The 26,686-nt window shown below is 42.9% G+C and overlaps 1 protein-coding gene across 1 annotated transcript in view; it reads left to right on the forward strand.

The window, feature by feature from the left end:
• HYDIN (HYDIN axonemal central pair apparatus protein) overlaps positions 1–26,686 on the forward strand; it is a 469,694-nt gene that overhangs the window by 257,069 nt on the left and 185,939 nt on the right. The window contains exons 23-25 of the mRNA XM_077984568.1: positions 1,022–1,165; positions 6,274–6,417; positions 12,260–12,573. Coding sequence (XP_077840694.1) covers positions 1,022–1,165; positions 6,274–6,417; positions 12,260–12,573 — 602 coding nt within the window. The remainder of the gene's footprint in view (positions 1–1,021; positions 1,166–6,273; positions 6,418–12,259; positions 12,574–26,686) is intronic.

Below are 26,686 nucleotides of genomic sequence, written 5' to 3' on the forward strand. Positions count from 1 at the left end.
TGTCCATATTTTTGAAGGCATTAATTCTGAGCTACTGGGGGACTAAACTCAGCTTAAGCTTTACTAAAAACTTCCCTGAATGTTCTTCTAAATCATGCTACATAAATGAGAAGAGACTGGAATGCATTTACATCCCTAACCTGGGCACTCTTCAATATAACCTACTCATGCTACAAATTCACTATTGATCTTCCTGCTTTATAAAAATCTAGGCTTTTTGAGTCCAAAGAAATATTAATTCCTAATGCATGATTTTTAAATGTTTAAGTATAAAAGGCCAAAATTTGGCCGGGCTCAGTGGCTCACACCTGTAATCCCAGCACTTTGGGAGGCCAAGCTGGGTGGGTCACCTGAGGTCAGGAGTTCGAGACCAGCCTGACCAACATGGAGAAACCCTGTGTCTACTAAAAATACAAAACTAGCCGGGCATGGTGGCACATGCCTTTAATCCCAGCTACCTGGGAGGCTGAGGCAGTAGAATCACTTGAACCGGGGAGGCAGAGGTTGCAGTGAGCTGAGATTGCACCATTGCACTCCAGCCAGGGCAACAAGAGCAAAACTCCATCTAAAAACAAAAAATAAAAATAAAAAGGCAAAAATTTTCCAACTACAGTTTTCAATAGTTTAATAAGAAATCATATAACTACCATTGAACTATAAGCCCCATGAAAGATTTTATCTGTCTCGTTCATCAGTGTTTGGTACTCCCAGCACCCAACACAGCTCCTGATGCATAAAAGATCATAATATAACTATACATATGTATATAGAACTGAATGTAAATCAACTGCCTCAGGGCAGTCAGAAATAAATACAGAATCCATCAAAGCCATGTTTAACTAACAAAAACATAATCATGTGACAAAGAGCAGCCCCTGAAGCATGCTATTCAGAAAAGTGCTCTTCCTTGTGTCCCCAGGCAGGTAGTGGGAAATCCATTTTCTCTCAGTGGGTAAATAAGTATTCTGAGTAAGTATTAAGTTATAGTTGTTCCCCAAATGCTGGCTTATCTCATTGGCAGATAGTTAAAGAGAAGCTGGTGTGCCACGCCATCATCGGGGCACAGAAAGGGAAGAGCTTGTTGATGGCTGTGAACATCACCTGTGAGTTCGTTGCGCCTCTCATCCAGCTCTCCACCAAGCAGCTCGTCTACAGACTGGAGAAGGTCAGTGGCATGTGCTGGCGAGGGCTGGGTGCTCCAACTGGGGTCAGCATGTTTACATTTTCATTTCGAAAGCTAAATTAACGGGCGTCCTTTTCCACCCATTGCTCAGCCCGTGTTTTTTAAGCTTCAGAGGCCAGTACACATTCAACTAAAAATTTTGAATCTAAACCTACAATCCTTTGACATGTAAGTTGCTGTGGAAATTCTATTTCCATCATTCCTGATGTCTAAGACCTAAGGGAAGTGGTATTCCAGTGCACTGAATATGCAGTTTAGTCAATCATCTTACTTTAACCAGGTAAAATAAACTCGAGGCAGAGGAAGGATTGGAGTAGAATTATCATAGAATTATCGATAATTATAATTATCAGTAAGAATATCTACCACTGATTGATTAGTATGTGCTAGACATGGAGCCATGTTCGTTACATACATTTACCCAGTAGTCCCTCACAGCAACCGTATGCAGCAGGTTCTGTTATCATTCCCGTGATGCACATGAGGAAACTGAGATACAGGTTAAGCTGGAGAATAATCAACTTAAAGTACTAGATTCACACTCTTTAACTTAAACGGCTCTACATAAGTGCAGACAGTAAATGTCAGAGTCAGGGGACAAGGGAGAGAAGGTAGTGGCTGCTGCTCAGGGCAGGGGGTCAGGATGGTGAAGAGGTGGGGTGGAGGAGATATCACAATAGGCTTGATCTGCCCCTAGACATGCTTCCATCCAGAATTAATTAGCATTCAAGACATGTAAGGAATGTCTGTTCTGAGTTGGGGATTGAGCTGGTACTGGAAATCTAGTGAACCAGACAGACATAACCAAAGCTAAGCTGGTTGACTTTAAACAAATTATTAAAATGTAATTGTTGAAGTCACCATTATAAACATTGCTATCAGGAAGAGGTGCAAGGTGCTGGGAGGGCGTGTACTGGGAGACGTGATCTTGTTCGTCCATGTGGTCATGGATGGATTTCTTGAGCAAGTGCCTCAAGTTGAGACTCAAAGTAAATATAGAAGCTAGTCTGGTGACAAGGGATGGGGAGAGAATTGTAGGCAGAGGGAATAGCTCACGCAAAGGGCTCAAGTTAGGAAAGGCCACCTTGGACAGAGAATGTGCCAAGGATGGCAAAAGTCCATCTGGTGATGTGCAGCCTGCCTGGGAGGCATCATCTGAACTTTGGGTTTTGTTCCAGATGGCCATTGGAGGGCTTCCAGGAAGGGAGTGACATGGTCAAATTGATTCACTGAAACCATCATGCTGGCCACTGAGTGGAATGTTTATTAAGGCCTCTCATGTGCCAGGCAGTGTTGGGGGCTAGAGATACAACAGTGAGAATAGTCCTCCCTGATAAATGCCACAGCCTGCTGGGAAGACCAAGCATTAAGTAAGTCACGGCCCCACAGTGTGATCTTTGCTGTCACATAAAAGCAGTGGGTGTGGCAGTGCCTAACCAGTCATGAGGAATCAACTGGGCTTCCTTTCATTACCTGAAGGTTTGCAGAAGAATGTTCAAGACCATTTATTTTGGTAGTGGAGTCCATCATATTTTGTTCATTAAAACAAATTAGTATCTATTGATTATCACCATGGAAAAGATGTTCTGCTAGGAGATGAAAAAAGGAGCCTGTGATCCAGTAGGAGAGGTGTGAGGTACAAGTTCAATTCAAATCAACAAGTAACTTTTGAGCAGGTGCATCAGTCACCTACAATATATAAAGCAGAAAAGACACAGCAGAGACCATGGCTTTTCATTCTCAGGAAACTTAGACTGGAACAGAAAACCAAACACTGCGTGTTCTCACTCATAAGTGAGAGTTGAACAGTGAGAATACGTGGACGCGGGGAGGGGAACATCACACACTGGGGCCTGTCATGGGGTCGGGGGCAAGGGGAGGGAGAGCATTGGGACAAATACCTAATGTATGTGGGGCTTAAAACCTAGATGATGGGTTGATAGATGCAGCAAACCACCATGGCACATGTATACCCATATTGTAAACCTGCACGTTCTGCACATATATCCCAGGACATAAAATAAAATAAAATAAAATAAAATAAAATAAAATAAAATAGTAAAGTAAAGTAAGATAAAATGGCTTAACAGATAAGTAGGGAAGGTGGACGTTGTTAGTTTAGCTTCCTGTCACTGAAATCCAAGCTAAACACGAAGCCAGCAAGCTCCATGAGACATGTAAAAGGAAAATACAAGAATTCCTGCTACAGTTATTAAGCTTTATTGCTCCATTTTAAATTCTTCATTTTTAAGTAATCAGGAAAGATGTTTATTGGCAACAGCTGCACTGAAGTTGGTGGCATTATATTTTCCCTAAATGCTGTTACTGGGAGAAAACTCAGTGAATATTTATTGAATTGCTATTCTGGGCAAGATGTTGTAATATATGTTAAATATGCAGCCTAGTTTCTTATTAGATTTCTCTAAGCCCATAAACGCTCATAAAAATGTGTGGGTAGTGCTCTTTTTCTTCTCTTTATATACTTATGCCTTTTGCGGGGGCGGGGGTGGGCATGTTTTTATTTAAATGTCTATTGTTTGAATTTATTACTAGATTAAAATATGCATATATTTTGAATATGGTGGTAACTTCTTATTGAATTAAAAAGTGAATTGAGCTACAGTTCCCTGCTTACTTTTTTCCACCCTTCTCTCTTTCCCCACAAAGATGAGAAGTTTGAAATCTGTCCTACTACTTACTGTATTTTTCATTTTCATTTCCTGCTTACATTTAATCCACATCAGGGACAATGAAGAAATGCAACTTCATTACCCAGCATATGCAAGAGACTTGTTAGGTCTCAGTATTCAGATTTAATTGTATAACATCCAATTATCTGTTCTGTCTCTCTGTTTTCAGCTCAAGGCAGTGCATCTGATTTGGTACATTAGACTATAATTATACCACCCTGTCTATGGGAAGAATTTTTCTATAGCTGTTTCCTCAGATTTGGTCTACTTTATAACTATCATACCATTCGTAAGCCACGGAGATGAAACCACATCTCTGTGAGATCGAAAAGGTCAATTGAAACTAGCAGCCACTTTTCTTCATGAAGTTCCAGCAGCACATTATGTCTGCTGATATCTGGGGAGACGAACAACTCAAAGAGAAGGGGTCATTTTAAAATAGAATGGCCTCTCTGTGCTTGACTCCTTCTCATCAGTAGCCTCTAAATGGCCTCTTGCCAAAACCAACCAAGTGTGGCGTCTGCACTTCAAAGCCATCTGCAGTGACACAGCAGCCTTCAGGGAAGGTCACTGGGTGGACAGTTCTCCATGCAGCCTTTGTAGGGCCCAGAGTACTGCTTCATCCCTCCCTAAACTGTAGTATACAACCTGCAGAGGCAAGGTGAGTCCAGTTCCGTGCTACCCCATATTACAGGGAGGGAAACAAAGGCTGGTATCTCATGGTAAATGCCAGACCTAACCCCTAAAGTCACCTGGGAGTGCACAGGGAGACTCATGGAGTACAACCAAGGCATGAGGCTCGAACCAAGGGACACTGGTCACCTGAGCTCACCCAGGAACCACAGTGGAAGGAAGAGACTGTACTAGGCATAGAACTGGAAGACAGAGTCATATCAAAGTAGGAAAGTAGAAGGGGTTAACTGACATTGGCACAAAGAGAAAAGGCAAATGAAAACAAGAAGGCCTAGGAAAGACAGGCTAGAGTTGTCGGAAGACCCAGGGGATGATTGGAGGGAGGTTCTTTTTGCAGGCCAGAGATTGAGGCTCCTGGTCACCCCCTGATGATACTAAAGAACCCCCTTTCTAGGGAATACAAGAAATAATGTGGGCCCCAACATCAGAATGAGAAAAATCCAGTCTGGCCAGAAACTCTCAACTCGAGATGTATTTTTGATGCCTTCTTGAGTTGAAAAATTAAATCTGGGTTGGGTGTGGTGGCTCACACCTGTAATCCCAGCACTTTGGGAGGCTGAGGCGGGTGGATCATGAGGTCAAGAGATCGAGACCATCCTGGCCAACATAGTGAAACACCATCTCTACAAAAAATACAAAAATTAGCTGGGCGTGGTGGCACGTGCCTATAATCCCAGCTACTCGGGAGGCTGAGGCAGGAGAATCGCTTGAACTCAGGAGGCAGAGGTTGCAGTGAGCCGAGATCACACCACTGCACTCCAGCCTGGGCGACAGAGCAAGACTCTGTCTCAAAAAAAAAAAAAAAGAAAAATTTAATCTAACATATCTAACAGAGTAAAAAGATGCTTCTAAATCAACTATCCTGGTATTATCAGGAAAAGTTTACAGGAAATAGGTCTGAGCATTTGTCAATATAATAAGATATTTGCAAATCGGGTGTTTTAAGCCTGGAAAAATATTATACAAGGGAAACATGTTTTATTCATTGTAATGATAGCTATATTTATGCATAAGATATAACTAACGTTTTAGACTTTGTCTTATGACACAATGGAAGCCCCTATAATAATAGTTCTATCCAGAAGCCTGGCTTCTGTAGCTTTTCTCAATTAGGCACCAAGGGGGTAAAAAAATCTAATCTGTGTTGTCTGGGTTATGTAGGTCCACTTTTCAGTAGTTCACCGTACATCATTCCACATGATTTATCTTTTTTTTTTTTCCTTGAGACTGAGTCCCACTGTATTACCCAGGCTGGAGTGCAGTGGTGTGATCTCTGCTCAGTGCAACCTCCACCTCCTGGGTTGAAGTGATCCTTGTGCCTCAGTCTCTGAGTAGCTGGGATTACAGATGCCCGCCACCATGACTGGCTCATTTTTGTATTTTTAGTAGAGACGGGGTTTCACCACATTGGCCAGGCTGGTCTCGAACTCCTGACCTCAAGTAATCCATTGGCCTTGGCCTCCCAAAGTACTGGGATTACAGGCGTAAGCCACTGTGCCCAGCCTCCACATGATTAATCTAAAGTTCTACAAGGGAGAAAAATGTATGTATACATCTACATATATATGCATATATATATACACACACACAGAGAAAGAAAAAGAAAGATCAATAAATTTGTTCTAAACAATGAACCTGAGACTTGTTGCTAAAAGCTTACTGTATTTACCATAAGTTGATTTGTTTCATCTTTTTCTGTTTTTGCAGAAACCTAACAGTATCCTGAAACCTGATTACCAGCCCTTGGCCATAAAAAACATTTCCACCCTGCCTGTGAACTTGTTGCTGTCAACATCTGGACCGTTCTTTATATGTGAGACTGATAAATCCCTGCTGCCGGCAACTCCTGAGGTACCTTAATAGGGGGCTGTTCTGGCAAGCTGTGGGGGGTGGGGCGGGGTGTGATAAAGAAAGAGAAGAGTAACGATACGCCACCCAACTTCAGCTCAGAAAGATGTAAAGGATCCGGGAAGCAAACAGGGAAGACTACAGAAAATTTAAAATGAGTGGTAAATCCATTCCAGTATCAATCTGTAGAAACACTGCCATTCATGGTGAGAGCTTCAGCTCATTATAATCACCCTTCGCTCCTGCCCATTCCGATGAAGCGAATCCGCAGAAAGCAGGAACTTCCTACTGATGATAGTAAAGATCTTTTCATTCTCCTCCCTCAAGCCCAACCAAACCTCCATGCTGAAGGAAATGAGAAAATAGCCAAGTCCAGTCCCCAGACCAGTGAGCCCACCTCCGGATACTGAGAAGTCTGAGTAGGGCTGAGGGAGGAGGCTGAGGGCTCACTTCGGCCACCAGTCTGCAGTGGGATTCAGTGTTCTCTAAACAACCCTTCAAGATTGTCCCTGTGATCCTTTGCCAGGTGTGAGGACACCAATGGGAAAGGCAGGTCCATGGGCCAGTGACACTGTAGGAGAGGAGGATTGAAGGAGAAACCAGTCCCCACATGCCATTTTGCTCAGCCTCCCTCTCTAGGGAAACAGCTAATGAAGATGGGGTATGAAGGGGCGGGGGCAGGCAGCAATCATGAGATCTCAGAAGAGGGAGCCTGAGACTTAAGGAGATTCACCGTGAGCCACACTCAGGGAGATGGATCTTTGGGGAGAGCAGGGACAGCGTACTTGGTGACAGGATGTCCCAACAGTACCCAACTGGAGGCTGTGGGCTGTGCCCCGCCCCTCCACCACAGATGTTTTGAATGAATAGGTCTCATTCAAGCAGGAGCTGGGACAAAACCAGCTAAGATCTTTGAATGGAGAAAGAAAAAGAGGAAATGATTATAAGCAAGGGGCAGATGAAAACAAACTGCAAGGAGATGCACCCAAGGAAGAAGATCAGAAGCACAAATATGTGTTCTCTACAGTCTCACACAAATTACAGATAACATGGCCTGTCCTTAGAAAGAGCCCAAGGAGGAGATGCAGGTATTGAAAGAGGAAATGCAGAGTGAACTCACAGAGCACAGGAGAACAAATGTGTGGGAAAAGGAAGATTCAGACATGCGCACCTTTCTTAGTCTGGGTGGTGGACAAGACCCACTCGTATCCCTCCTGAGATCTTTTTTTTTTTTTTTTTTTTTGAGATGGGGTCTCACTCTGTTGCCTAGGCTGGAGTACAGTGGCACAATGTCAGCTTGCTGCAGCTTCAACTTCCTAGCTCAAGTGATCCTCCCACCTCAGCCTCCTGAGTAGCTGAGACCACAGGTGCCCCCCACTGTGCCCAGCTACTTTTTTAATTTGTAGAGAGGAAGTCTTGTTATGTTGCCCAGGCTGGTCTTGTTGAACTCCTGGGCTCAAGTAATCCTCCCACCTCGGCCTCCCAAAGTGCAGGGATTACCGGCGTGAGCCCCTGTGCCCAGCCCCTTCTGAGATCTTAATAGGATAAACGTAGAAATTTTCAAAAGAGAAGGAAGCCAGAGCAATATAAAGGGGGAGGAGGATGGGCATCACCAAATAATGAGAGATTGAAGCCAACTTCTGGAAGATAGAATGAGGTTGGGAGTGGGTTGAAAAGAAGACACAAAAAATCTGCGTCCCAGAAAATATTCAAATGAAGTCATGAATGATGAAGGAGTTGTTTTGCCCAGTGGTCTGGAGTAGCTGCGGGATCACAGGCAACAATTATGAGAAGAGGGCAACAATTATAGGGATTCTATGTGCACCAGGCCCCATTCAGGAAGCATGGACAGCTTGCTTTTATCTTAAGAAAAAAAAAAAATATATAGTGCTCTTCTCCAAAGAAATTGGTTAAAATGTCTGGGGAAATCTAGCGCTTCTAATGTTGCCAGTATTGACACCCCAGAATAAGCCCTCCTCACTCCACATTTGGATATCTGGGTGTGTCCACAGCTTGATGGCCACCTCTCTGCCTAAGGAAATTATTTCCAAGACAAACCCTACTACGAGAATTGAGAAACGGTGGCCTCTGAGTTGGTGGAATGACACAGTGGGTCAGGAACTATTGTTTTTTATAATAACTCTTACAGTACAGTTTCACTTTATATCATTTGCACGTATAATTTTAATAAAACCACACACATAATTTAAAAAATAAAGAGCTTCTTCAAACCAACAAGAAAAATACTAACAACCAAACAGAAAAACAGGCAAAAGAAAAGAGCAGGGGTTGACAAAAGGGAAAATAAAATAGCTTTTAAACGTGAAAATATGCGCAACTTTATTCATATGAATGAAAATACAAACTAAAATGACCATGAAATACGTTTTTTAACCTATCAGACTGGCAAAGAGCAAAAATTGGCTAGTCCTGTGTTTTGGAAGGACGTGTGGAAATAATCTCTTGCCATGTCGGACAGTGTATGTCATACATTGGAAGGCAATATGGTGGTAGCTATCAAGAATTTAAATGCTCATACCATTTGACCTGGAAATTCCATTCCTGGGAATTTATTCTGCGGACATAAACACAATACACAATATGACTTATATACAAGGATAAAACTGCAATGTTTATTATAACAGCAAAAGATTGGGAACTAATATCCATCAGTAGCACATTGGTTAAATAAATGGTGGCAGAATAATATAATGGAATGAAATGCTGCTAATAAAAAGAACGAAGCAGCTTCATATGCACTGATATTGAGTGATCTTCCAGTGAGAAAACTGAACTATAGAACAGTGTACATGATATGCTATCATGTGCAAAAAAATAAAAGAATATATAAATATGATATTATGTTCATAGAATATCTCCGCAAGGGTAAACAAGATACTTTTAACCTTGGTTTCCTCAGGGGAGGGAAACTATTGGCTTAGGTAAGAGATGGAGAGATGGGCACAAAATCAACTTGCTTTCCATTGTTCTGTCTATCCAAAATATCAATGAAATATTTTTTAAAGATTTTTAGAAATAAGGCCTCACCTTGTCCAGGGACAAAATGATATAAATATTTTTAGAAACAAGGCCTCACCTTGTCCTAGGACAAAATGATATGGAATATTCAAGAGTGAGACATATTTTAGTGAAGTTACAGGACTTATTGACAACCAAGGAATTCTATGGCATCTAAGCATAAGAGACCAATCAAGGGAAGATTTTGGACTAACCTCAGCCTTACACTTTAATGCCACATGGCAACAGAACAATGACTACAGAGTTTTGAAGGAAGGAAAGTTGACTCAAGAAGTTTATAACTAGCTAAAGTATCCTTTGATACTATTTGAGTGTAAAGGTAACAGACACTTTGAGTGTAAAGATAACAGACAGGGATGCTCAAGATGCAAGGAAATGTTTTCATTCCTGAGCATTTTATTTGATTCTTCTAGATGATCGCATGTCTTCGGCAAATTAGTTTTCCAGCAGGGGTGCATGAGTGCTGTATTCAGCATTCCCTTGCATCTTTGAATTCCACACTCATGCACCCCTGTTGGAAAACGAATTTGCCAATGACATGAGGTCATCTAAAAGAATCAAAATAAGGTACTCAGGAATGAAAAAACTGAGGAAAAGACGGATAGGAGGACTCAATCCAGTTAACTGTGGAACTGAGACTACACAACTTTGACAGAATTTCAGAGCAGAATGTTTTAAACCTCAGCTTTTAAAATTCACTATAGCCAATAAAAACTGGGAGGTGAGGGAAGCATGGGTGTACTGATTTCATTCCTTTTACTTTTTGAGACAGAGTCTCGCTCTCTTACCCAGGCTGGAGTGCAGTGGCGCAATCTCAGCTCACTGCAACCTCCACCTCCCGGGTTCAAGCAATTCTCTGTCTCAGCCTCCTGTAGGGTTACAGGTGCCTGCCACCACGTCCGGCTAATCTTTGTATTTTTAGTAGAGATGGGGTTTCACCATCTTGGCCAGGCTGGTTTTGAACTCCTGACCTCATGATCCACCCACCTTGGCCTCCCAAAGTGCTGGGATTAGAGGTGTGAGCCACCATGCCCGGCCGATTTCATTCCCTTTTACAGCCAGGTGTCAATAAGAGGTTGTCTAAGGTTGAAACTGCTTAACATTTAGCCATCTCTTTCCGTTGTTGTAAGGGGATAATAGTAATAGCTACCATTTAAATACCTTGCACTATGTGCAGGCACTGCCCTGAAACACCTCACATATACATTAGCTAATTATATCCTCCTAAGAAGAGGCAGGTACTATTGTTACCCTTGTTTTACAGATGGAGAAACTAGGCCCGGTATTTTGCCCAAGGTCTTACAGCTAGTAAGTGGCAGAACCAGGATTTGGACCTAACTACTCTGTCTCCAGAGCCTTTAATCTTAGGAATTAATATCCCTTGTATATGAAACATTTCTTCAAGTTTTTTTTTTGAGAAAAAATTCAAACATGATGTTTTTTAAAAAATAATGTAGTCTAATTCCATTTTTGTAAAATCCTATTATTCCTCTCTCACGTCCGGACTAACATCTACCAAATGATAACTCTGAGAAATAATGTATTGTGAAATTTGGGATTAATTTCTCATTTCTTCTTTGTGCTTTTATATATAATGTAAATTTTTGTATCATTTCTACAAAGAAATAATATCATTTCCCTGAAAAAAAAATTAAGTCAATCTTCAAAACATGTAAACATGAAGCGTGGCGATACCGAGTGCTGCAGATGCCATGATTACAAGGGTGGGTCCTAACTTATGCCCAGCCCCTTGTGCCAGTGGTAAGATCAAAGGCCAGGTGGCTGGCCTGGCTTTCAGCTGGGATTAGGCCAATGCTGAAGAGTCATTACTCTCTCTCTGATTGTTGAATGAGGTACGTGGCTTTATCATCTAAAACCATCTAATCCTGTCATTAAATGTACAGTTAAATACTAGAATCCTTTAAGCCCAGCGGAAAGATGAGGCGCACTGAAAACAGATTCATTCCTGTGTTCATTCTTCCCGACTGCCTCAGGGCACTTGCTGCAAAACCACGAGGTGGCTTTCATGCCCATTAAATGTGGGACTTGAGCAATGCCTAAAAAAGCCAACTCATAGCCAGCCTTTCTACGGGAAGGTGTTACTGCAGACACTGGCATCAAGGAACACATAGGGATTGGAATCAAAGACAGAAAAGAACAAATAAAATGTACTGAACAAATGCTGTACAGCTCTGGACTGTCATTTTAAGTTGAATAGAAAACAGCAGAAAGTGAATGACACTGTGCTTAAAAGTTAGGATTGCTGACATTGGAAAAGAAATTAAATTACCTAATCTGCCCCTTTCTGGGTCACTCTCTACAGAGCTCCCCACCCCCACCCCCCAGTGCTTTAGAAAACCCTTTTAAAAATTTCTTAAGCAAAGAATTTTTCCCACTTGCCTAAGGGCATTTCACAACAGATTTATTTTTAGTTAAGAATATTTTATAATAGTTATTCATTGTAGACTTTTCCTTTACAACTCCTCAATTCTTATAACCCCACATAACACTCATCAAAATCTCTTCCTTTAAATAATTCCAGATTTTCGTTGCTTTCATTTTCAACTAATAAAATGTATATCCATATACGTAAGTATCTATACTTAGATGCAGTAGCTGTTTACATATGAATGTGTATATGTATGGTTTTCATACTAATATGTGTGTGCATAAATACATGTGTATCTGTGTGTGTGCATAAATACATGTAATGTGTATGTGTAAATACCTGGCTGTCCTGTTTCATGTACCAGGGTGGAAATGCATAGTACAAAAGTTAGTAATTTCCCCATTATCTTGTTTGTAGCCTATTAAACTGGAAATTGATGAAGAAAAAAACCTGCTGATCAAGTTTGACCCCTCCTACAGAAACGATCTGAACAACTGGGTGGCAGAAGAAATTCTAGCAATTAAGTATGTGGAACACCCTCAGATAGACAGCCTGGACCTGCGCGGAGAAGTGCTTTACCCCAACCTCAGCTTTGAGACGATGGAGCTGGATTTTGGCTGCATCCTGAACGATACTGAGCTCATTCGTTACGTTACCATCACCAACTGCAGCCCCTTGGTTGTGAAGTTTCGCTGGTTCTTCTTGGTGAATGATGAGGATAATCAGATAAGGTACCCCTAGCGCAGAACTCTCACAGAATTCTGCTTTTCATTTGTTTTCTCTTTCAGGCTTTTCACAGGGTTTTCTATTTTCCATGTACTGGCCACTCATGAATATTTTCCGTTTTGACCACTAATTACTGACAGAATTAACAAGGAGCTTAAAGTCACAATCCATCCTAGATTTGCTAACAGGAAACATAGATAAAACATCTTTGAAAGTCCCAATCACCACCGAATTAACAAAGCAATATCCATAAGCCCACTTTAATTTTGAATCTAGTGATAAGATCATTAGAAATTCATCACTAAAAAATAAAGTCTTTGTAGAATTTTTTAAATTATTATTTTATTGTGATAATATATATACAACTTAACAAATTTTTAAGTGTACAATACAGTATTATTGACTATAAGTAAACCAGATTTCTAGAACTTATCTTGCTGCACTGAAACTGTAGGCCTGTTGCCCATTCTCCTTTCTCCCCAGCCCCTGCAACCACCATTCTATTATTTGATTTTATTAACTATTTTAGCTACTTCATATAAGTGGTATCATGCAGTATATTATTATGCAGTATATATACTACTTCATATAAGTGGGATCATGCAGTCTGTTTTCATCCTGTTATAAAGATCTGCCTGAGAATGAGTAATTTATGAAGAAAAAAGTTTTAATTGACTCACAGTTCTACATAGCTGGGGAGGCCTCAGGAAATTTACAGTCATGGCAGAAGGTGAAGGGGAAGCAAGGCATATCTTTCATGACGGCAGCAGAGACAGCAAGTGAGAGGGGAACCGCCAAACACTTTTTTTTTTTTGAGACAGAGTTTTGCTCTTGTCACCCAGGCTGGAGTGCAATTGTGCTATCTAGGCTCACTGCAACCTCTGCCTCCCAGGTTCAAGCGATTCTCTTGCCTCAGCCTCCTGAGTAGCTAGGATTACAGGTGCCTGGCTTTTTTTTTTTCTTTTTTTTTTTGTTTTTGGTATTTTTAGTAGAAATGGGGTTTCACCATGTTGGCCAGGCTGGTCTTCAACTCTTGACCACAGGTAATCCACCCGTCTCAGCCTCCCAAGGTGCTGGAATTATAGGTGTGGGCCACTGCACCCAGCCCTGCCAAACACTTTTAAACCCTCAGATCTCATGAGAACTCACTCACTATCATGAGAACAGCATGGGGGAAACCACCCGCGTGATCCAGTTGCCTCTCATCAGGTCCCTCCCTCAGCATGTGGGGATTACATTTCGAGATGAGATTTGGGTGAGGACAAACAGCCAAACCATATCATGCAGTATCTTTCTATGACTGGCTTATTTCATTGAGCACAATGTCCTCAAGGTTCATCCATGTCATTTTTGAGGTTGAAGAAAATTCTAGCCCCTTGTATGTATATAACAAATTTTCTTTATCCATCCACCTGTTGATGGACATTTAGCTTGTTTCTACATCTTGGCTATTGTGAATATTGCTGCAATGAACATGAGAGTGCTAATGTCACTTTGAGATTCTGATTTCAATTCTTGGATAAATACCCAGAAGTGGGATTGCAGAATCACGTGGTAGTTTTATTTTTCATTTTTTAAGGAACTTCCATGCTGTTTTTCATAGTGGCTGCACCATTTTGCATTCCCAGGAACAGTGTGCCAGGGTTTCAGTTTCTCCGCATCCTCACCAATGCTTGTCTGTCGTTTCTTTAGTAACAGCCATCCTAACAGGTGTGAGGTGATAGCTCACTGGGATTTTTATTTGCATTTCCCCAATATTTAATGATATTGAGCATTTTTTCTATACCTGTTGCCATTTGTAGATCTTCTCTGGAGAAATGTCTATTTAAGTCCTTAGCCCGTTTTAAAATTAGGTTATTAGTGGTTTTTTGCTATTGAGTTGTAGGAGTTCTTATATATTTTGGAGATTAACCCCCTATCAGATATCTGGTTTGCAAATATTTTCTCCCTTTCCATAGGTTGAATTTTCATTCTGTTCTTTCCTTTGCTGTGCAGAAGCTTCTTAGTTTGATGTGGTCACACTTGTTTATATTTGGTTTTGTTGCTGTTGAATTTTCTGAAAAGCATTTCAAACTCAAAGCACAGACTGAGTAGGACCCTACATTGAGTATGTGCAACACTGAGCTCCATGTTGCCTGTTTTACATATTTCAATGGGTTTCTGTTCTAATTCATTTATGTATATGTATAGACATACACATAATTATAAAATAGTGAGAGGCTGCAATTGCTGCATTTTCTTCTTGGTTGGCAACCAGAACTAATGGGCTTTATATATTTCCTTCTTGGATGCTGTGACACTCAGTTTTTAGCATGTGAATATCGAACGGCCATTCTAAACTGAGGAAACCTCGTGTTGTTTCCTTAGGGGTTTGCAGTGCTTCCTGTCCATAATCCTCATCTTATGTATGACAGTCACCCTTTTCTCTCCTGCACTTGTTACCACGGTAACGATGGCTTGTGCTGAATGTCTTCCGTAGACATCTAACGATGACCTAGCGAAGCATTGAAACCGGCAGCCAGTCCTGGGCCTGAGCATTGCAGTCTGCTCATTAAGTGCCAGGGACTGTTTGGGTTTGGAATGAAATTCTGTAGATGGTGAACATTTAATATAATTATGGGAAAATCAGCCAACCCAACCTAATGCACTTCAAATACCAGATTTTGTGAAGTGATTCTGGTGTAACATAACTAAATGAGTTTATTCCATCTGGGAGCAAGGACATGCTTCATTTATTTTTTTATTTTTGAGAGGCTACTTTCATAATTAAAGGGATGAAATTTTGAAAATGTACTTGGCCACTGCTGAAGATGATACACTTAATTTTTCATTGGTTTAAGCATTTCTTTAACCATTTTTCTCTTTCTTTAGTATCTTCCTTTGTCTTGATATTGAGCCTCTGCTTATAACTTGTTCGTTCTTTCATTTATTCAATCAGAGAGTCAGTCAGAAAACATTTGATAAGTGATTACTGTGAGCCACATATTGAGGAATCGGCAATATAAAAATGAACAAGACGTGACCCTTGTCCTCAGGCCAGTGGAGAAAGCAGACATGTACCAAAGTGGACTTGTGGCCGTGCTGGGCTCTGTGGGTGGGAGGTCTGTGCCCAGAGAAGTCAGAAAAGGCTACGCTGAGGAGCCACAGTTAAATGTTCCAGATGGAGAGGCAGGAAGACGTTCTGAGTAACAGGAAAAGCATGTTATCTATTAGTTAGAATTCATGTGTTCACTCTGTTGCAAGTCATTGAAAACCTGACCCTAAGCAAAAATTAAAGGAAAGGAAATTCATTGGTTTTCACAACTCAAAATTCCAGATTCACTTTGGCTTCTGGCCTGGCTTAAAGCAAGGATCATATAATGTCATCATTGGAGCCAGGTTCTCTGCCTCTCAGCTCTGCTCAGTTTCATGTGTTAACCTCATTCCCAGATTAGCTCTTCTCTCCTAATCACCCAATGGCTGCCAGCACTGCTGGGGCCGTGTCCTTTTATACTCTGATCCACTGGAAAACAATATGAGGTCTTTCTCCTACAACTTCCAGGAGATTCACTCTGATCAGACCAACTGAGTCACATTTCTGTCCCCACTCCTCATCAGTCACTGTCAGGGGAGGGTGAGGCACTCATCGTGGTTGACCTGGCCACATGCCCCACACCAAAGGCTGTGGATCATGATCTCAGAACCAGATGGACTGGAGGGGGTGGGAATGGGGTAGATCACCAAACAAAAACTGACAGAGGGAGAATCGATGCTGGAGAGCAAATGACATGTTTCTACCATGGTGTTGGCAGAGGGTATGTCAGCGTGGCTGGTGGGCAGACCTCACTGGGTGGGAGAAGTTATGGGAGATGAGTCTGGAGAGGCATATTGGCAGAACTGTGTGAGAGGCCTGGTATTCCAGAAGGAATTAACGCTCTTTCTTGGAGGTAATGATGAGATTTGTAATCAAGAAGGTGATAGAGGTTTTTTCAGAAAGACAACACTTAGCAGCATTCAGCACAGTGACCAACCCCACTTTCCTGAAATGCATTCCTTTCTCAGCTTGCGGAACACCGTATTCTCCTGCTTTTCCTCTTGTCCCCTCAACCTTCTCAGTTCTCTGCCAGCAACAAATCCGCTGGAGTAGAAGGATGGAGGGCTCCATCCTAGGCTTTCTCCTCTTCCTAGAAATTGATGTGCCCCCATAGCTCCAGTCAGCTTCTTTTGCCGAGGCTTCCCAGTGCCTATCTTCACCGAGCCCCCTCTGCTGAGTTTCAAGTCTGTTGCCTTCTTGACATCTCCTCTTGGACATCCCTTGGATGCCTCCCAGGTGATCTATGCCTAATGTGTTCCACATAAGCTCTGTTCCCTCCCTGCTCACCCCCCGACTCTCCTCCAGGGCACCCTGTCCCAGTAAACGACATCACTGATCTCCTGGGAGGCATTAGGATTTCTTCCTCTCTCTAACCCTACCCACCCCATCAAATCCACCACCAACTTCTACCTATTCTGCCTTCTGAAAACCTCATTCCCATTTCCACTGCTGTTACCCTGGCTCAAGCCACCATTGCCTGTTGTTGGGACCATGGTCACAGCCCTACCTGGGCTTTCTGCTTCCATGCATGCACCAGAGCTCCTACTCCTCTCAGTAGCCATGACACTGCCATGGCGTTAAGCCTTTCATAACTACCCGTGCTTCTTGGAATCAAGTACAGAGTACTCTGTTCTACAAGGCTCAGCATGTGCTGGTCCCTGCGTTCCACTCCAGTTTTGCTCTCTCCTTCCGGCACCAACCTTTCTGTTTACCCAACACACCGGCCTCTGTCCTGCCCAGTGCTGTTCCTGTCCAACTGCCCCCTTCTTTGCTGGAAGCTCCTTCCCAGCCCCACCTACCTGTCCCTGCCCCTTCTTCAGACTTCACCTTCATCATCCTTCTGCAGGAAAACCTTCTCCAAGACCCATCCTTAGGCCAGAGCCCCTGTCATGGACATTGGTACCCCCATCTCCTTGGTGACTCACATCACGCCTCTACTTATGGCTCAGTGTCCATCTTCCCAGCATCTCTTAATCCCTGTGAGGCCAGCAAGCGCACCTGCCCTGTCACCTCTGGAGCCCCAGAGCCCAGCACAGTCCCCAGCACAGAGTACATCCTCAAAGGGTGTTTCTTGGTGAATCGGCTGCTCCCACCTTGGTATTTGTAAAGAGAAGGAGATCATTTCATACCTGGCTTGAGATTCATCTCTCTCAGCTTCCTGGCACCCGCCAAATAGAAAGGTCAGGCAAAAATGTCACCTAGAATAGACAAAAAAAAAAAAAAGCCACCTGGTTTCCAGACAGACTGTCTCTGTGTAGGACGCCTGAAAAACATAAACCACTCGGACTAAAGGTCACTTTTATCAGATATACACCAACACTAACCTTTCTTATCCAGTTAGGATTCTTCTAAGCCTTACAGTCAGCAAAAGAAACAGAAGTGTAAGAGAGGGTTTTCTTTTTCTTTTATCAGGCAGGTCTGAGGTTGCCTAGACACTCTCATGTTCCTTCACAACACAATACATCTGTGGTGCGTGTGCATGCATGTGTGTGCATGTGACTTTGTAGGCAATTCTCACTCATCTGTTTAAAGCATCCCTCTTGTTTAAGCACACATTTTTCCCCCAAGTTGGCCCTCATGTCACATCTAAGAACAAAGAAAGAAGTAAAATGGACACGCATGCTAAATAAGTCCTTGGTAAGAGGAAAAGGCAGCCCTTGCCTTTGAAGCCTATGAGTTTGTGCCCGTGACAGGAACCTGGGTCAACCATGGTGGATGGCAGTCTCTCCCCCTCCCACATCTGCGTGTAATGAGAAAGCTGGCATGAAGTGCCAGGGCTGGGCATTCATGCCCACAGAGCCGTTGCTGCAGGAGCCACCCTTTTATTAGGTCCATCTCTTCGGTCTAACTGATCGGCTTGATAAGAACACAATGCTTCATGGCACCTGTGTGAAAGAGAAGCACAAGGAAACAGTGCACTTGAACCAGCTTTTACCTTTAAGAGGCCAGAGTAGAGAGCCAACCCTCAGGGAGCCGAGCGGCCTCTGGCTTGGCTGGCATCTCTACCCAGTCTCAGAGCGGGGGAGCTGAGACCGCGCTAGAACCTAGAACATGTGGGCCAAGTGGTCTCCACGGACAGCTTTGGCTTTTCGTTTCCGAATCAGATTATAAATAAATCGAATACAAAGGCCTAAGGGGAGCCAAGTCCTGCAGCAAAGGAACATGTTATTCTCACATTGATTTTTCTATGATGAGCGCTAGCCAGCCAATATGGAGATTGGAAGAGGAGGGTGGAAGCCCTGGAAGGAGGCTGGTGGAAGAGCCTCATTTTCTGGATGCTTCCATCTGTGTCTTCATCATTCCTCAATTTCTGTTGCTTCAAAAGTGGATTTTTTTTTTTTTTTTTGAGACGGAGTTTCGCTCTGTCGCCCAGGCTGGAGTGCAGTGGCCGGATCTCAGCTCACTGCAAGCTCCGCCTCCCGGGTTCACGCCATTCTCCTGCCTCAGCCTCCCGAGTAGCTGGGACTACAGGCGCCCGCCACCTCGCCCGGCTAGATTTTTGTAGTTTTTAGTAGAGACGGGGTTTCATCGTGTTAGCCAGGATGGTCTTGATCTCCTGACCTCGTGATCCGCCCATCTCGGCCTCCCAAAGTGCTGGGATTACAGGCTTGAGCCACCGCGCCCGGCTCTGGATTTTTTTTTTAAACAAAGTCTCACTCTGTCACCCAGGCTGGAGTGCAGTGGCACAATCTTGGTTCACCACAGCCTTAAACTCCTGGGCTCAAGCCAAGGACTACTGTAGCTGGGACTACAGGCGTGCACCATTATACCTGACTAATTTCTGGTTTTTTGCTTGTTTGTTTGTTTGTGTTTTGTAGAGACAGGGTCTTGCTATGTTTCCCAGGCTAGTCTCAAATTCCTAGGCTCACGTGATCCTCCTACCTTAGTCTCCCGAAGTGCTGGGATTACAAGTGTGAGCTACTGTTCCTGGTCCAAAAGTGGAACTTTTCTAAGATGTGGTATGTTAGTGGTAGTTGGGGTCCTGGGCTGCAGAGTCAGACGTGGCTAGTTAGAATCCAAGCGCTGTGCTCCTAGCCGTGTGACCTTGTGCCGCGGTTGACTCACCTGTAAAATGGTAGTCTAAAAGAGTTGCTGTGAGGATTAAATGAAGTGTATCTATAACATGCATATGTCCCTGAGACATGCCAAGCACTCCCAAATTGGTGGCTGTTTTTAGGTTCTCTAAGGGTGCCTTCCTTTGTACCAAATGCTGCTAAGTGAAACAGCCCCAGAATCCTATCGGGCCTCCTACAGGTCCTCCTATAAGAGCTCTGGGGTCCTTAGACAACCACAGATGGACCCAGATTCCTTTTACTTCCAACAAATGGTAGAAAATCCTTTCCTTATACCAGGCTGCATTCATCAAGGCCAAAGCCAGGCTTTAGCCAAACTTCACCGTGGCCTGTGTGTGGCTCAAGGGGGCCAGGGCCAGGCAGGCCTCCCCTCCCTACCTATCACTCCTCTCTGCAGCCAGATAAGGCCAGACCTTGGCTTAGAGGCAGTTCCTTGCTCTGCCCAAGGGCCCAATAAGAAAATAAAAATGTTTAGGGAAAATGTGATTATTTTTTTCTTTCAGAATAAGCATTGTTTTATTGAACCCCACAAGGGCAGGCACTAAGTACTCTTAAACCACAGCTGTCCCCAGGTAGTTCAGGGTGCTGGTGTCCGAGTCAGACTTTGGCTCAGCCATCTGCCCCATGTGAGCCTGCTGGGTGGCTGAGCCTTCCTGAACCTCAGCTCTTGTGTGAAATGAAGGAGGATAATAATGGTGCCTTCCACAGAGGAATGTGGTGAGGACGCTAATGGCCACTTTGTTATTGAAGAAATTGAGGAGATGGGTGCCTCTCTGATGTTGATACCAGGCCATATTTGAGCACCCCAGAGGCAGCTTTGAGATATTTTCTCCCACAATCAGTCTGAGGCCATTTCAGGATGTGGGGAAGCCTCACGGGGTCCAAGGGCCGCAGGTGCCTCTCACTGATTTAAGCTTTTGTCCCTTCTATAAACATCCCTCTCTTCCTCACCAGCTCTGTACCTCTCAGAACGCTGTGAGCTCGAGTATTTGCGTTTTTCTTTTTCACCTCCCAGAGAAAAGTTTGGATTGGAGCCAAAAGTAAACATTTAGCCTTGGGGCCAGAGGGAAGACAGCCCTGAGGAGGGGGCAAAAGGGTCACGAAGGGGAAACAGAATCGGGGCCACAGTCCATTTTCTGCCCCCTCAGCCCCCTTTCTTCCCTGACTCTCTCCGTACTGTGTCTGAGCCAGGATGACAGACTTACAGCCCCAAGAGTGAGCCCAGTGGGAATGGGGCCCTCCCCCTAGCAACTTCCTGTGGCTGCTGCAACAGATCACCACAAGCTGGGGGCATTGGAACAACACAGATTTCTTCTCTTCCTGTTCCGGAGGCTGGAAGTCTGAAATCAGTTTCACTGGGCCAGAACCAAGGTATGGACAGGGTCATTCTCTCTCTGCTCCCTCTGGAAGCTGCAGGGAAAATCCCCTGCCTTTGCTGACTTCCAGAGCTTTGTTCCTTTCATTCTTTGCATTCCTAGTCTCTGGCCTTTCCTCCACCTTCAAAGCCTACTGCATAGCATCCCCTTCTCCCCTCTCTGGAGGAGCATGGCCCTCTGCCTCCCTCATATAAGGGCACCTGTGGTTAGATCATTGAACTGACTCATATATTCCAGAATAATCACCCCTCCTCTAGATCCTCAACTTAATCACATCTGCGAAGTCCCTTTTGCCATATAAGGTAACATTCACAGGTTCCAGGGATTCAAACATTGACATCTTGAGGATGTCCCTTATCCAACCTACTCAGAGCCTCCAACATTACCAGCATTGAGTTCTTGTGCTCCCTTTACTCTCTTCCATGCCAAGCAAGCTTTTAAAAATGGATCCTCTATTAATGACCATATCATTAGAAGCCTTTGATTGTAAACAATAGTAATCCTGACTCAAACTTACAAAAAAAAGAAAAAAAAAACAAAAACAGAATTTGTTGGTTCATGCATCTGGAAAGTCTAGGTTCAGGCTCAGGCACAGCTTGATCCAGGACTTGAATAACATCACCTGCACCTAGTGTCTCCTCCATCATCCCTTGGCTCTGCCGTCTGCCATATTTCCTCCATTCTCAGTCAGGTCCTATATACACATGGTTGCAAGATGACTCAGCAGCTCCAGCTCTTCATATGCCAGGTTCCAGTCTAGCGGGAGGAAGTAGAGTCCTGGGAAAGGTTTTGCTGTAACTCACTGGCTCTGGTCGAATCCTATGTCCCTCAACTATGGTCTGGGGAACTCCTGAGCCAGGCTGAATGTCAGAGATAGGCTAGTTCCCAGAGGGAAATGGAAGGTACCCGACCAGAGAAAGGGAAGTGGATGCTGGGCAGCAAAGAACCAAGATTCCACCTTCATGACTGATCAGGCTCATTGCATTTCCCTTGCTAGTCCTAAGCCAAAAAGATGGACATCTAATTATGAAATTAGGCGCCACCTGTGTGGAAGGGTATTTGAGGAACAAGACCACCTTACCAATGCCCTGAAACATGATAAGCTGTTTTACTCCTCAGGCACTGTGGAAAAGCAACTCACAACCAGACTTCATTCCCAGAACAGCCCCGTCACCGTGCAGCCCTAAGCACCAGCTGTGCAGGCACCTTCCCATTTTCTGTATGAAAAGCAACCTGCCTATTTTTGAAGCCTTAGAGTAAGACCATCGGTACGGTGTGAACAATTCACATCTTTACCTTGGGAAAATCTCTTTTAACAGCTTTCCAGAGCACAAAGAATATGTCCAAGTAGGAAATATTTCCTGTAGACAGATGTATATGGCCAAATCTTCAACATGGAGCTATTGGGAGCAATGAGAGGAAGCTTCCATAATATTGACCAATAGCAATAACAATGATTGAGTACCCACCATGTCAGGCGTCATTCTAACTCATTACATGTCATGCAGCAACCCCAGAGAGTGAGGATGAATACTTGCTTCTAGGGATCCAGGCACCTGAGTCCACACAGCAGATCCCAGACCCCATTTCTTTTTGTTAATAATTTCAACTTTGATTTTAAATTCAGGGGATACATGTGCAGATTTGTTACATGGCAATATTGCATGATGCTAAAGTTTGGGGTACGGATCCCGTCACCCAGGTACTGAGCATACTACCCAACAGGTAGTTTTTTAACCCACATCCCACTCCCTTATTACCCCCTCTAGTAGTTCATAGTGTCTATTGTTCCCCGTTCGTGTCCATGTGTGCTCAGTGTTTAGCTCCCACTTATAAGTGAGAACATGTAGTATTTGGTTTTCTGTTCCTGCATTAATTCACGTAGGATTATGGCTTCCAGCTACATCCATGTTGCTGCATGATTTATGGCTGCATAGTACTCATGGTGTTTATGTGCCACATTTTCTTTATCCAATCCATTGTTGATGGGCACCTGGACTGATTCCATGTCTTTGCTATTGTGAATAGCACTACAATGAATATATAAATGCATGTGTCTTTTTGGTACAATAATTTATATTCCTTTGGGTTTGTACCTAGTAATGGGATTGCTGGGTCAAATGGTAGCCCTGTTTTAAGTTCTTTGAGAAGTCTCCAAACTGCTTTCACAATGGCTGAACTAATTTACATTCCCACCAACAATGTATAAGCATTCCTTTTTTCCTCCACCTCACCAGCATGTTATTTTTTTTAGTAATTGCCATTCTGACTGGTATGAGACATTATCTCATTGTGGTTTTGATTTGCATTTCTCTGATAATTAGTGACGAACATTTTTTCATGTTTCTTGGTCACTTCTATATCTTCGTTTGAGAAGTCCAAGACCCCATTTCTGCACTGACTGACTATAAAGCCCCTGTTTTAACCACTGTCTTCTACTGACATATCAAAGCCCATTTTTTCTGTATATCTTATTACTATATATCTATTTTTAAATGAAACTTCTCTGAATACTCTACCTGAACACCGTGCTATGTGCAATGGGGACTACAAAGATAAATAAGACTTATTGCTGTGCATGGAATTGATGAGCCCCCAAAGACAAACATGGAAACTGCTCATGGGGAACAAGGTGGGTGGATAAGCAGTGATTGTGCCAGACATTTCCAAAGATGGGTTCACTTCATATTCTCAGTAACCTTATTTACATGGCAGTTATTTAGGAAACACTATTATACATGGCAGTTATTTAGGAAACACTATTATACGTGGCAGTTATTTAGGAAACACTATTATACGTGGCAGTTATTTAGGAAACACTATTTTACAAATAAGGGAAGGGAAGAACCCAGAATAAGCACTAGATAAAAATGGGAAGGAAGGAAGGAAGGAAGGAAGGAAGGAAGGAAGGAAGGAAGGAAGGGAGGGAGGGAGGGAGGGAGGGAGGGAGGGAGGGAGGGAAAGGGAGATAGAGAAGAGAGGGAGAGAGGGAGGGAGGGAAGGAAGAGAAAGGGAGAGAGGGAGAGAAAGGGGTGAAGTGGGGATAAGTAGGAAGCACAGTCTTTTCCCATCAAGAGTTTATAAGCTGAATGAGAAAACAAGAGGCTCACAAAAATCCACAGCTACTGTTTGTTCCACAGTTCAGCACTTTGCCCTCTATTTTTCAGCCTTGCAAATATTACCCAGTGAAGAAATCTGGTGGGAACACTGATGGGGGTCTGCTGGGTAGGCTGGGTGATCAGTCCCAGCATGGTGAAGAGACACCTGCTGCCCCTAGAGGGCTGAGTGCAGGGTGGAGGGAAGGAGCCTCTGGGTGGTGGCTTCCAGCCTTATCCTGAGTCCCTGAATGTGAGAGCTGCCAGAGGTGGGGGCTCTCATCCTGAGACTGTGCCCTACAGGGGGTTTTTAGTGATAATCACACCCTAACTGCCTGTGATAGCCAGTGGTTCCTGATTCAGGTGGGAACTGAGGATTTCCTTGGCCTAGCTGGCTCCATACCAGAGTCATCAGGAACCTCAGGGATCCTCTTAGTTTTTGCCTTAACTGGGTGAGGCCCCACCAGGGAGCATGTTGGCAGCAAAGCCTGCTTCCTGTTACTCTTTCCCATTGACCTCTTTTTTGAGGCCACAACACCATCACAGGAGGGCAATATTCCCTACTTGTTGCCATAGACTGGGTAGACTGTTCCTGTGGGGCTGTCATCTTACCATGAGGTTCTGCCCACAGGTTCATCACCAGCTTCTAACTGATCATCCTTTAGGAGAGAAAGTAGGTAGCTCTAGGAGAAGCCATCCTGCATCTGTTCAGAAGGACTTGAAACCTCTTACTCTGTCCTTCTATTAACAGGTTTGGAAATTCAAGTTCAGCCCTGTGTCATAGGAGTGGAATTGTTTTTTCTTCTAGACATCATTCCTACAGCTTGGTTCACTGCCACTGAAGGAAGGGCAATATCGAATATCTAAGATCTGTAGGTTTACTTTGCTCCTTGAGAAAGAATATCACTTATTGAGATAAACTGGAAATATGTGTATAATTATAATTGAATATAATAGATGTATTACATATGATATATAAATTAATCAGGTTGGCTATAAAGCAAATTCTTAAATAGACACACACACGTATATATATATATGTATTATTTAACACAGTGGTGTTCTGGCTTTTTACAGCAGAACACTTTTTATGTCAATCAATTCAGAACAGAGATGCTAAGTGAAAGAAAGGGTAAAGGAGTTCTCCTTTCTCCTTCTTCCCAGCCTCATCAGTTCCTGGGCTTCCTCCAAAGAACCCTGACATCTGTAGCTAGGGCTGAGTTAGCTGATTCCTAATTACTATTTAAGAATTACGTTAAGTCGCAAAGCAATGCTGAATTTTCTACACTTAAGTATAATGTATTACACTATATTACTGAGCTCAGGCTACCATAACAAAACACCATAGAGTGCGTGACTTAAACAAGAGATACTTATTTCTCAGTTCTGGAGGCTGGTAGTCTGAGATCACAGTGCCAGCATAGTCAGTTTTGGTGAAGGCTATCCTCCTGACTTGTAGACAGCCACCTTCTCACGATGTGATCACATAGCAAAGGGAGAGAGAGAACACTCTGGTGTCCCTTCTTATAGGGACACCAATTCCATGAGGCTGGAATCTAAACCAAATTACCTCTCAAGTCCTTGATGAGCACATGTGGCTAGTGGCTATGTATTGGACATAACAGATAGAGAATATTTCTATCATTGCTTAAAGTCCTAGCGAACAACACTTATAGATAATTTGAATGCATTAATAGGCTTAATATAATTGACATATGTAGAACACTAAAAAAAATCTTCTGGCCCCATGGAACAGTTATGAAAAATTACTGTATACTAGGGCTTAAAGCAAATCTCAACAAAAAATCTGTTCTGTCAGAAATCAATAGCAAATAGATGACAAGAAACAAACAAGTAAACAAAAACACAGGCTTAGACATTTTAAAACATACTTCTGAATAACCTTAGATAAAATGGATAAATTCTTAGAACAATACAACTTGCCAAAACTAACTTTTTAAAGCAAGAAATCCAAATGGTCTTATAACCATTAAAGAAATAGTTTCAAATATCCCCATTTTTAAAAACCCGCTAAGCCCTGATAGATACAGAAAAGTTCATCCAATGATTTAAGAAATAAATTATTTCAAACTTAAACTCTTTTCAGATAAAAATATAAAAGACAGTATTACCCAACTTCTTTTATAAAACTAACTTAATTTTTATACCAAAATCCATTAAACCCGGTCAGGGACATAAAGATTTCAGGCCATTCACACTCGTTAATTCAAAAATATAAATGTAAAACATTCACCAAAATATTAGCAAACTGAATCCAGCAAAGCATAAAAAGGTAAGATATAATGAGGTTGAGTTTATTCCAGGAATGCAAGGTTGGTTTAACATTACAAATCCAATAATTCAATTTCCTATACTACCCCATTAAAGAAGAAAAAAACATATGATCATCTCAATAAATCAAGGAAAAAAATCAGTAGAGCCAAACAACTATTCATGTGAAAATTGCTTAACCTGATCAAGGATAACTTTTTTAAATAGGA

This window comes from Macaca mulatta, chromosome 20 (genome assembly GCF_049350105.2).
Source record: "Macaca mulatta isolate MMU2019108-1 chromosome 20, T2T-MMU8v2.0, whole genome shotgun sequence".
Taxonomy (NCBI): domain Eukaryota; kingdom Metazoa; phylum Chordata; class Mammalia; order Primates; family Cercopithecidae; genus Macaca; species Macaca mulatta.